This window comes from Larimichthys crocea, chromosome XX, assembly GCF_000972845.2.
Source record: "Larimichthys crocea isolate SSNF chromosome XX, L_crocea_2.0, whole genome shotgun sequence".
Classification (NCBI taxonomy): domain Eukaryota; kingdom Metazoa; phylum Chordata; class Actinopteri; family Sciaenidae; genus Larimichthys; species Larimichthys crocea.
In genome coordinates this window covers 7,888,023-7,900,134 of record NC_040030.1, presented here as the reverse complement: position 1 = coordinate 7,900,134, position 12,112 = coordinate 7,888,023, and the positions used below count along the sequence as shown (strand labels likewise).

Sequence of the window (12,112 nt, the reverse complement as noted above, 5' to 3'; positions counted from 1 at the left end):
AAGTGTTTGAATTCATACAGTCCTCATCAGTTTTGTTTGTTTTTCATACAGGGGAAAGGCTCAGGTGGCACACCAACAGGGACTCAAAAGAAGGTGAAGAGAACTCTTCCCAATCCACCATCAGAGGATGAGTCAACAAACACTGGCCAAACTGCATACAGCACTGGTTCTGCCCGCCGAAGAATGTGCCGCAATTCAAACATGGCACGTGCCAAGATTCTACAAGACATTGATCGTGAGCTAGATTTGGTGGAGCGTGAGTCCTCCAAGCTCCGCAAAAGACAAGCAGAGCTAGATGAGGAGGAGAAAGAGATTGATGCCAAGCTTAGGTACTTGGAGATGGGCATTAATCGTAGAAAAGATGTGCTACTTAAGGAGAGAGAAAAGAGAGAAAGGGCCTACTTACAGAGTGTTGCAGAGGACAGAGACTATATGTCAGACAGTGAGGTTAGTAACATTCGAGAGACTAGAGGTGGGCGTGGAAGTGGTGAAGATGAGGAGATTGAAGAGCATGGTCTTGAACGTCCCAGGACAGCTCCCCAGTCAGAATTGGATGACTTTGTCCCACCTCAGACCAAGCATGAGTATGGAAAATACTCCCAATACCAATACCCTCAAAACCAATACCAGCAGTCTCTCTACCAGAGTCCCCAGTCCTACCAGTCTCATTCTATCTACTCTTCTGTCCCCTCATTGACTAGCTCCCAGCAGCAGAGTTACCACCAGATGCTCCTTTTGCAGCAAAAAGCTGCCAGACAAGCAGCCCTCCTCTCAGAGCTAGATGCTACTAAATATGATGTCATTAGCCGCCAGCCTGATCCTACATCATCAGCTTACATGGGAGTCAAATATGACAAATATGGCAACCATCTTGATCTCAGAGCTTTGGATGTGGGAAGTATAGCACGTAGCCCTATGTCAGCGGTCTCTGATTCCTATTACACAGATGTAGATCACCATACACCCCGGAGTTACATGTTGTTGGAAGATGCTGCAGAACTGGCAAAGGGCTCTACAGGTCTGTCTTCATCTTATAGTCTGGCTGAACGAGAGCTGGCCAAGGCAGAGAAGCTACTACGCAGGAGTGCTGCAGATCTGGGGTCTACTGACTATCTGGGATCCACCTCTAGACTACATACATTTGGAAAGACCCCTGATGAAGAGGATACAATGGAGGAACCCTATGAACTGAAGCTTTTGAAGCAGCAGCTTAAGCAAGAGTTTAGGAGAAGTACGGGATCAGACAACTTAGAACAGCTGACAGGTCTCTCTCAGCACTACTATACCCCAAGCTCCAGCATCTCTAGTTACTCCCAAAGGCATTATCCAAAGTCAGATAAATACAGCATCAGTCGTCTTACTCTAGAGAAGCAGGCTGCTAAACAACTCCCAGCATCAATGTTGTATCAAAAACATAAGACTCCACTGTTAGATCCTAAGATTTCCTCCAAGTATTCCTCTATTACAGACACCAGAGGTTTGGAGACAGACTACACCAGTTATCTCGGGTCTACCAGTCCATCTCCAAGAAGCCGGCTCTCTCAGGATGAGATTACCTTCGGCCTTCGTAAGAATATTGCAGAGCAGCAGAAATACCTGGGGTCTACGTTGGGTGCCAACTTGGCTGGGTCACTGAACTTAGGCCAGAGTTTAGGTTTGGACTCTGCCTATCCTAGTGGTAGTCGCTCAAGACCCTCATCCAGGCCAACATCTTGCTATGGCCTGGACTTGTCTATCAAAAGAGATCCTTCCAGCTCTTCGCTGAGGCTTAAAGGAGATGGTGAAGCATCTGGAGATGGACCAAGCTATCAAACCCCCTCTGGTCGCACCAAACCCACTAGCCTTCCCATTGTGCAAAGTGGCCGTGGCCGAATACCCATAGTGGCCCAGAACTCAGAAGAAGAGAGTCCATTGAGCCCTGTTGGGCAGCCTATGGGCATGGCCCGTGCATCAGCGGGACCTCTGCCGCCCATCTCAGCCGATTCAAGGGACCAGTTTGGTTCCTGCTTGTCTTTGCAGGACACCCAGCAGCAGCAACATATCAGGGAAGAGCCAACCAGGGGTAGGGGTTATGTGCTACTGGATGACCTTCAGGGCACCATGTCAGATAGTGAAGGTAAAAAACAGACTTGTCACATTGTCACTCTTTTACTACTTACTGTTTCATCGTTCAGAGTGTCTGGTTATGATTTTTCTTGCTTGCATTTAGTACTATTATGTAAAATATTTAGCTTTTGTGTATTTATTGAAAGTCTGCATGTGTCTGTTTTTCATGTTTAACCTCAACTTTGGTGAATGTATCTTCTTTTTGTTGTCTGGTGTTGTTTTCTGGAGTACTTTTGGTCAATCAGTTGATATCTGGTGTGCATGCATGCCTTTGTACATTTGCTTGATGTCTTATAGGGTGTGCTTGAATGTATTTGCATGCACTATGTTTCTCTCTGCATTCCAGATATTGTGTAACATTTTCCCATATTAATTCACTGCATGAAACTGTACAGTCTAACTTTCTGTTACAGCTACATTGTGTGGGAGGTTTCCCTCCTCAAAAAGCAATTGCTCACTTGTGGCAGTCTCCATTAAATTTAGAGAATTTGTAGCCGTTTCAACACTCAAAGATGTTCATAATCTTTAATATCCTGCTCGTTAATCGTACAAATCTTGAGCCACAATGCCAGAATAATCCTTCAAAATTTAGGTCAGATTTAGAAAACTTTTTCCTCCCACAAATGATACACTGAAAAAGTGCCTGTCCTATTTGCAAATTAACATAATTGGTACAGAATTCTGTCAGTTGTCCTGCAGTTACTCCACAAAATGGCACTATATTGCATTAACATAGCCAATAGCACATTGATTATTTTATTGGTTTCTACAGTAATTGTAAAATGTGGATAGTAGATGTTGGTGTATTTCATCAATCATATTTAAGTGTATAAATATATTTGTGGGTTAAATTATTAAAACAAACTATAGGAAACAATTTGAACAACATTCCTAGGAAACAAACTGTTAAAAGCAATACAGTCGTCAAAGTAAGGGGACCTTGATTGTACCTTTTGAAATGCATGCTCTTTGTTTGCACCCCTTAAATGTGTGTAATAAATACAACACTTTAACTTGCATGTCTTGTCATGAATACTTGCTTGTATGTATTGCATGGAATATATTTATGTTTTAACTTTTCTTAATTCTGCCTTTCCTAAAAGTATCACTGCCTCATTTCAATCTAAATGAACACACCATGTTGTTCACACACACCACTGATTTGATTATTTTAATTAACTGCAGACAATCATTAACTATTTATTTTCACTACATATTCTATAACTGAAAGCATAATGTATTCTGTCATCACTAAGATGAGCCAGTATTGTATAATGTTCTGAACAGTGTCTTATTCCAACAGGAAAGATAATTATTTTTTTAAGCAAAAACATAATATAAATCCTAGTTTACTGCAGTCTCCTCTTTTACAACCTTTGGATATGTTTTGCTTGGTAAAAGCCATAAACTGTCAGTTGAATTTATAAGCGTTATATTGTCAATGCCTACTCTCCCAGTCATAACAAATCCACTTCATCATAATAATTCTGTTCTGTGAAGTGCTTAATTAAAGCAGCAAAAACCTGGTCAGTTTCCAAGCTGAGAAAACTGTTTTCATGAAAAGGGATGCAAAATGTGACATTTTAAGTAAGTTCAGATTCTAATAGAGGTACTATTGTTTATCGTTCTGGTTTCAAAGTTTAAAGATCCCTGTTCTGAGTTGTCTTGAATGCAGAAATAACTATTTGTTAAGAAATTCGTATGGATCCCATCATTTTGCAAAGTAAACCCATTTGCCTTGATTCCAGCCCTAAGTGATTCCCTGATGGCTTTGAACAGAGACGATGCAACCAATGGTAGAGTATTAGTTCAGTTCTCTAGTCATCCATTAGTGAACGTATTAACCTGCACTATAAGTTCAATGCACATCACCATAATATGATAAGGAAATGTTGGGGAGCTCTAAAACACACAAATGGCAAATAAATGCCACATTAATTTGGAATTTTTCAAAATTTCTAAAGTGCAAAAATGTCATACATACTGTATACATACTGTATGTTTTAAAAGAAACATTCACTTTTGTAACAATTGGAGTTTGAGAATAATATACCCAACATTTACATTCATAGAAAATAACCACACTATAGGTTTAGGTTATGCTTATATACACACTGTACTAATACTTTTACTTTCTATTTTCTATTCACTATTAAACTGCATTTTTTTGTGTGCTTATTTTATAATACCTGTAAAAAAAAAATGCTTGGAACCCTTTCCACTTTTCATATGAAAGTGAAATAACATTTTCTGATTATTGTTTCCCTCACACTTTAACTCCAATCACTAATTAGCATAGAGTTTTAACTAATTTGCTTAATGGAATGTAATCACCTTTATATAAACTGAAGAAACACATCCTATATAATGGGATAGTTGTGCAGGTTCTCCGATTGGTTCTGAAGTAGTGCTTGTTTTTATCCCTAAAGCCTACCACCTTAGACGAGAAGAGACAGACTGGTTTGACAAACCTAGGGACGGACGGTCGGAGAACGGACAAGAGAAGAGACAGGTGAAACAGGAAAACACACACACACATGACACTATAGTAAAGCTCTCACATGTACTGTATGCCAACTCTAAGCTGTAATGAAATGCATGCACCCACACTCAGGCACTTGATAAATGGCACATATACTGTATATGTCCATGTTGCAAAGAATCCATACTCAACTGTTTCCCATTTACCTTGTACATACATGACATCTCAACATTGTATATGGGCCACAGGGAAAAGGCCCGTACTACCCCTTCCCTCACCTCAGGGTCAAACTGCAGAGGGATCCCAAAGACCGCAGTGTCTCAGGTAAGTTATCACAGTTTATTGCATTTCATTCAATAACAGCAGCGTGCTAAGAGGAGAATATACGAATGCATTCAAAGAGGCATGTATAACAAGCTTTTGACTGTGATGCATGCATTAGATTTTATTGACCCCATTGCTTACTGACTGCATCAAATATGCACTGCTCACAGCATAGATAATGTTTTCCTTTCCTTGAACTTTGAACAATCATAAACATATTGCTTTTTCATTAGATTTATTGAGCAAAACTAGTATGCTTGATGCATTTTTATTTACTTGATGTTCATGCCAGATCTCAAGAAACTGGCAAGTCACTTCCCCTGCCATTACGTTCCATCACACCATTCCTCCAGGCTCAAAGCAGGCAGACATTTCATTTCCTGGCTTCCCTTTTGATTTGGCTCTTCTCCACGCTCATCAGTCATCGCCATGCTCAAAATGGCGTATCCCTCACACTCACAGGATTATCTTACGCAATTAACAAACAGCCCACAATGGAAGCATTTGTTTACGGAGGACCCGGTGGTGAACTGAGTCATTTTGCCTGAGTCATTTTGTTCTTGCTTCCATAACCATGTTAAAGTGTTTCAATGGGGAAAATTCTGGTTCTGTGTAGGTGAAGGGCATTTGACATTTGTTATGTGTGACCTGTGGAGGGACAGATAATAGATCCACTGATTGATTTTATTTGATTTTACAAATTACATGGTAAATGTTTTAATTAATAAGAAAAATAATAATACAACAATCTAGTCTAACTAACAATATTGTACTTAGAGTAGCTAATACTGAAATCAACAATACATATATCTGAAATTAAAGTTATTTATATTAATAAATCAAATCACAAGAATTTCAAGTTCAAGAGTCATAACTGAGATAATACAACTGCTGCTTTGCTGAGTTACTTACCTTTAGTTATGTGGAATAATGGACAAGATGCTTCATCATCAAAGTGGATATCTTCCCAGTTAGCTTTCACTTAATACATCACTCCTGCTTTAACTTTAGCAATAGATAGATAATTAATATAGCCACTCACCAGTCTTTGTTTTTGGTTGTAAACAGGAAATGGTCTGGGTATCCGTGTGGTTGGAGGGAAAGAGGTCCCGGGCTGTAATGGAGACATTGGAGCCTACGTTGCCAAAGTCCTACCAGGTGGAGCTGCAGAACAAACAGGAAAGATTCTTGAAGGTAAACCAGTTTACCAAATTAAACTTCCCTTTGTTAAAAAAAACAACAATTTAATTTGCATTGCATTTATAAAGAAAATAAATTACAAATGATATTTTGAAGATTATGAGATTTTTATTTTGTACATGCTTTAATGGAGAGTAGGTTTATTTGCTTAGTTAGATCTAATTAGTTTAGTGCATTAAAAAAACGAACTGAAACATGCTAATAATAATAATACATTTAATTTAAAAGTACTTTTCAACATATTCAAAGACACTTTACATGGTGAAAATAGCAAAATAATTCATTTCCTAAAATATCAAACTGTTCATTCAAGATTCTTAGTGACTCACATGCATACCTACGTCTAAGGATCCTTGCAGTTGACGGATTAAAACCCGCACTTTGAGTCAGATAAACAAAGCGATGACAAAAAAAAGGTCCGATGATTTGCATTTGGTTTGATCACCTCATGACAATGGGCCATGACTCACATTTTGTCATGGAAATGACATTAAAAAGGAAAGCTTATGGCACTCACTCAGAGCAGGGGCGGAAAAAAAATAAAAAAGGGCGCCAGCTTTGCACTTGATGATGCATTTATGGTAAAACAGCTTAGTCATGGTGAGGGTTGACATGCTAGAGCACAGTGTTTCTGTGTTTCACATACAGTAGATTGATATACCAACAGCTACAGTTAGTCATTTCTCCAAGTCATCAAGTAAGCATTGTGCACTAACCCACAGATATATGACCTGTGATTTCACCCTTACACACTGACAACACCTCAGGATAGATTGCTGTGCTGTATATTAACAGGAACATATTTCATGTGGTGCTATTGATTTTAAGTGAGGGAGTCTGGGAACAGTTAACCCTCTCACCCTCCAACTCCATCTGTCTACCAATAGTCCCTTTTAATCTCAGCGTTGAGCCACATTAACGGTGTCGGACAATTGGTAAAGCTGTGGCCCGAGCCTTTTTGAAGCTGCCACGCTGGTGATCTATGAATGGTGAGATAGGGAGAGAGAAATAATGCCCAGTTTGGACCTCTGTAGTGTGCTATCCATCTGTCTGCACTCTGTGAACGAGTGTGTGTTTGAGCGTGGGCAATTCCTTTCGTACTTTCTGTTCTTGTTTGTGTCTCCTTCCTTTTCCTTTTACGTGGCTGTCTCCTCTGTGTTCTTCTCTCTCCACTTCTTCACAAGGACACTAATAGGGTTCAAGTGAAAACTGCGTAATTAAAAAAATAGGAATGAAACAAACGCAATTGGGAACAATCGTTAGATAATTAGTGCTTAATGTACTCAGCTTTATAAGATAGTTGGAGTCCCAAATCACAAATGTAACTTGATAACAAAATAAAAGCACATTTTATTGTGACACAGGGGAAATATAAATATAGATCATGTATTGCCGATGTTTTTTCTTTGTTACATGTATTGCAAACTGCATAACGTGGATCTTTTTCGAAGCGCCCCAGAAGCCTGTTCTATTTTTGATGCTTGATGCAGGCGACATGTGCCAATCTACACAGAGCACCTCGAGCGGGCGGAAGCCAGACACAGAGAAAGAATAGAATAGAATAGAATCTGGTGGATTTTCAAAATAAAATACCCCACCCAAACTGCTGGTGATAAAAGCAACAACAAAAGCTAAACTAATTAACTACAGTAGCATATGTACACATGTAGAAGCATATTTAGAAAAACATACGCCGGGAAAATGGCCAAATCTGAGCAAGTAAACAAAGTCTGGCGGGCTAAAAATGGCCAAATCTGAGCAAGTAAACAAAGTCTGGCGGGCTAAAAGCTCGCTGGTGGGCGTGCAGGATGGCGGGAAGGCACGACTACGTTGCACGTGCGTCCCCGTGTTTCACAAAAGACCCACCCCCTGTTACAACAAGTAACCTGGAACTATGTGCAATATCATTCAATCAAAATAAAACAGATACGGACAAGACTATCACGTACGTTTTGATAATGTTCACCATGGAAATATATAGAAATATATTGGCACAGTCACACTAGCATGCTTGCCATTATCACTAATAAAGCACAAATAAAGATTTTGACCTGATGATGGCGCCAGATAAACAGGCTGAGTTGAGCACTTAAAAATATTTATGGATGTTTTCATTAGCTTACCTTTTACATACTGTGTTTTAATGTATCATATCGTTTCATATGTTGTCTTTAATGTCTTCTTCCTATCAGTGAACTAATACTGCAAGGAAAAATTGGGGTCAGTAGCCTACAGTTTCATACCATTAACAACCTTCATAGTCCAGCCCTTTCTATACTAATGTCACTAATACTTTATGTACAGAAAGAAGTCCATGGTATCCGCTGAAAAATGTTGATTTATTGATTTGATTTGGTTTAGTCCAAGAGTCAAGATGCATTTGTTGTGTTGTTAGCCACGAGGACAACTCAACCATGATAACGCCTATAACCCTGTCATCAACACTGAGCAGAATGGATGCAAAGTACTTTGGTTCTGCCAGTGGGAACACGGCGTCTCACTCACTGTGGTGTGAATATGGGGAAGTGTTGTCAGATTCAACAGGCGTAGAGGCTCAATGTCACAAAGTGCGTGTACAAATCCATGCTTGTTTGTCTGATCAAAGTTCCTTTGGGCGTGCGCAAACCGAAGCAAGCCATGTGCGAACGATTTGTCGACTAATATCAGGGTGAAACTACAGCAGCTTCTTTGTCACTCACAGCTCGGGAGTATCGTCGCAAACAGAAGACCCTCCTGATGGGCTGTTTCAAACTGTGTAAGTCCTGCCAATGCGGCAGGGTGTGTTTTGGAGGGTGCTGTGCTGTGTGGATTCATATGAGCTTTCATGGCTGCATCAAATATGAATAAATGGTCTGTTCTTTCTGTGAGATGGTTGCCATTGCTGGGCTAGATTGGATTTTGTATTCTTCCCAGGCTGTAATGCATCATTTTTGAAATGTTGTCCTGCAAATTCTACTTTTCTAGCTGAAATAACATGAGGCCAGTTTCATGTTCATTTTAACCCAGATCTGTGCCTGAGTGCTCTACAAACAGCTTTGTCACACAGCTGCTGTTTGGGCTGTCACCAGCATTTATCTCTTTGGTTTTGGCCTGCAGTCTGATGCACATGTCGTTTGAGTACGAGAATCAAAGCTGGTTTTCTTTCAAAGGATTGCTCTTGTGTGAATTTAATCAAACGATGGAGCCTGAAATTATCCCTCATTCAGGTCAATGTGAATTTAGTTTTTTCAGAATGAATCGATCCCTTTAAAGAGCGACTCACTTCAGGGCTTTGATTGGTTTGTGGTTTGAGGTGAAATATTTTTACTGCGTATTGGAAAATATGGAATCAACAGACATTATTTAAGCATGCTTTAGTTTTGACTGGTTTCTTCTGCGTGCAAATGTGTGACTGTGTATAGGAATGCAAGTCCTGGAGTGGAATGGTGTTCTTTTGACGGGGAAAACCTACGAAGAGGTACAGGGGCTCGTCGGACAGCCGTGTAATGAAGCAGAAGTGTGCGTCAGACTGTGAGTATAACCTTTGTCACTTTCTATCTTTCTCTCCTGCAGTCTATTGTTAGCATGCCGTGGTCATTTTCTTTTATTTTCTTCCTCACACTCTAATCATCACTCTCAAATCTATCTTTGATCCATCATCTTCCTAGTGCAATCATTGCTCTTTTTACATTTCCTGCCTGTTCATCTCTCGAACATCCGACTTCTGCTCTTTTCTTTTTTTGCCAGTCATTGTTATGACTTTAAAAAGTTCAATTTCCCCCTAAATCACAAAGACCATGAAACATACACCTTTAAAATAGAATCTAATTTTGCATTTGAATTATTTAGAAGTAAGTCATGATTGCTCGCTTTGCTGTTTCTGAGTTTCTGCGTAATTTAGCTGTGTATCATCCTAATTTATCCGTGTGCCGACTTATTTTTCTCCCTTTTATTTCAGTTTAATGGTTTTAATTAGTTTTAATTATCAGGATGTCACAATATTTGTCTTTCAGTGATCTCAACATGCTGGCTGAGTCTGAGGGGACCGACCACCTGGATTTCCAGGAGAACAGCAAAGGTGAGCTACGATATTTCTATAACTCCAACCACAATATGCACTTGCCACTTCCCCACCACTCTCCCTGCCTTCTCAGTCATTTCAAATTTACTTGACTTTCTTTTCATCTATAATTCTCTTTTTCCTCCAGTTCAGCTACGTTTTACTTGTGGTCTGTTTCCTCTTTCTGTCTGCATTACACAGGGAACATTAAATTGTGCTCAGAAGAGCTCCCTCATTGTAAAGCCGTGAAATATCTGTTCATGATTTCTGTTGCTCTCTTCCTTTTCAATGGAATGTAGCTTAGAAGCAGATTGGTGAGCAGAGAGTTATCAGTTTGAATCCTTAGGCAGCCATTTATGGTTATTATTGAACATAACATCATGCCTTGGTCTGCCTGGATGTGTTTATGTGGCTGGCTTTGCGTAATGATCCTCTTGTATGTCCTACTAGGAGACAGACCTCCCAGGTCTCCAGGTGTTGACCCCAAGCAGCTGGCTGCTGAGCTGCAAAAGGTATCTCAGCAGCAGGCTCCCACCTCCACCTCTTCCTCCGGCCTGCCCGCCACCACCTCAGCGACCTCCAGCCCCGGTCAGCCAGGATCACCCTCCGTCAGCAAGAAACGCCACAGCAGCAAGGCGAGTTCAGGGGGCTCTGTTTGTCATGTTCAGTTTAGAAGAAGATGTAGCATATTACAAATTACAGTTTGTAATCCCTGAAGTGAAATATCATTATGAGCCCGATCACAACATTGAACTCCTGGACAAATTGGTTTCTGGTTATTTATGTATCTGCAGTTTCTGTTTTTGTTTCATTAACTTGCAACATTGTTAACAACCTCCAGAGGAGCTTTCATTTATTCAGACTTCATAGTTTGTATCCCAGAACATAAAATGTGCGGAACATATTTTTAAAACCTGCCACACTGGGCTGCTTTTCTTTTATTATAAACATTTAGCAAAGATTTCTGACAATGCCAGGAAGAAATAAAAGCGTAAGAATTCACCGCTTGTAACCACCTCATCTAAAATGAATATTAAAACAGATGCATCACTTTCGAGACTTTAACTTGTAGTTTAGCCTCAAGCACAGCACAGTCCAGTACATACTGTACAGTATTAACACCCACCAGTAAACACAAAGTATCCACCTACAGCTTTTTGCCAGCAGTGTCTAAGCATGTTGCTTTTATCTCTCACAGACTGCAGAGGGAACGAAGACCCAGTCCCACCCCATATCTGGAGAGATACAGGTCAGTGAAAGAAAGGATCGGCTCTGTAACGTTCAAATTCAAATGAAAAAACAGCGTTAATCCTTCATTTTATGTTCTTAAAACTGTTCTTTTTTTCCTTTTTTCCTCTTTTTTTTCTTTCCTCAAATGCATTTGAATCCATTGTAATGCAATGTGCCTCTTTTTGCAGCTTCAAATCCACTACGACAAGCAGCTTGGCAACTTGATCGTTCATGTCCTGCAGGCCAGAAACCTTGTCCCGCGGGACAACAATGGCTACTCTGACCCATTTGTTAAAGTTTATCTCCTACCAGGGAGAGGGTGAGTCAAGAGTGTGGCAACTGAAAGTAGTTAGAACAGGAACAGTGTAGGATAAATGATACAAATTGAAAAAAAAAAAGTGTCACTGTACCAGTTTTGTGTGTAAGATGTGACTGTTTTCATAGTTTTCTGTCTTTTCCAGACACTTTTTGGGGAAAGAATGTGAGCAATATACCTGCTTAGATGTTCCAAGGCTACAAAGGCAGCCATTTTCTTAAGCTCAAACTTAATTCTCATTCATTTTAAAAATCGATTTAGAATTGATTTTGGCTCTCCATGACATCTTTCAATGACCTTTCTTTGGTATCAATTCAGTAGCACCTATACACTGCAAATTAGGTCCATGAGGTGTTTAATAATGTAGCTTCATGTGATATGAACTCACGAGCCCTTTATTGCTGCTGACTGACTT

The 12,112-nt window shown here is 39.9% G+C and overlaps 2 protein-coding genes across 5 annotated transcripts in view; one reads left to right on the top strand and one right to left on the bottom strand.

Annotated features, from left to right (window-relative positions):
• The window catches only part of LOC104928802 (E3 ubiquitin-protein ligase TRIM38), an 899,066-nt gene that overhangs the window by 158,979 nt on the left and 727,975 nt on the right, over positions 1-12,112 (bottom strand). The gene's annotated exons all lie outside the window — the stretch shown is intronic.
• pcloa (piccolo presynaptic cytomatrix protein a) overlaps positions 1-12,112 on the top strand; it is a 51,319-nt gene that overhangs the window by 27,120 nt on the left and 12,087 nt on the right. For 3 of the 4 annotated variants that reach the window (XM_019266759.2, XM_019266773.2, XM_019266750.2), the window contains exons 7-16: positions 52-2,116; positions 3,855-3,902; positions 4,536-4,618; positions 4,837-4,912; positions 5,981-6,106; positions 9,514-9,622; positions 10,105-10,169; positions 10,602-10,786; positions 11,350-11,400; positions 11,570-11,700. In XM_019266759.2, coding sequence (XP_019122304.2) covers positions 52-2,116; positions 3,855-3,902; positions 4,536-4,618; positions 4,837-4,912; positions 5,981-6,106; positions 9,514-9,622; positions 10,105-10,169; positions 10,602-10,786; positions 11,350-11,400; positions 11,570-11,700 — 2,939 coding nt within the window. The remainder of the gene's footprint in view (positions 1-51; positions 2,117-3,854; positions 3,903-4,535; positions 4,619-4,836; positions 4,913-5,980; positions 6,107-9,513; positions 9,623-10,104; positions 10,170-10,601; positions 10,787-11,349; positions 11,401-11,569; positions 11,701-12,112) is intronic. The other variant, XM_019266767.2, reaches the window with a different exon arrangement.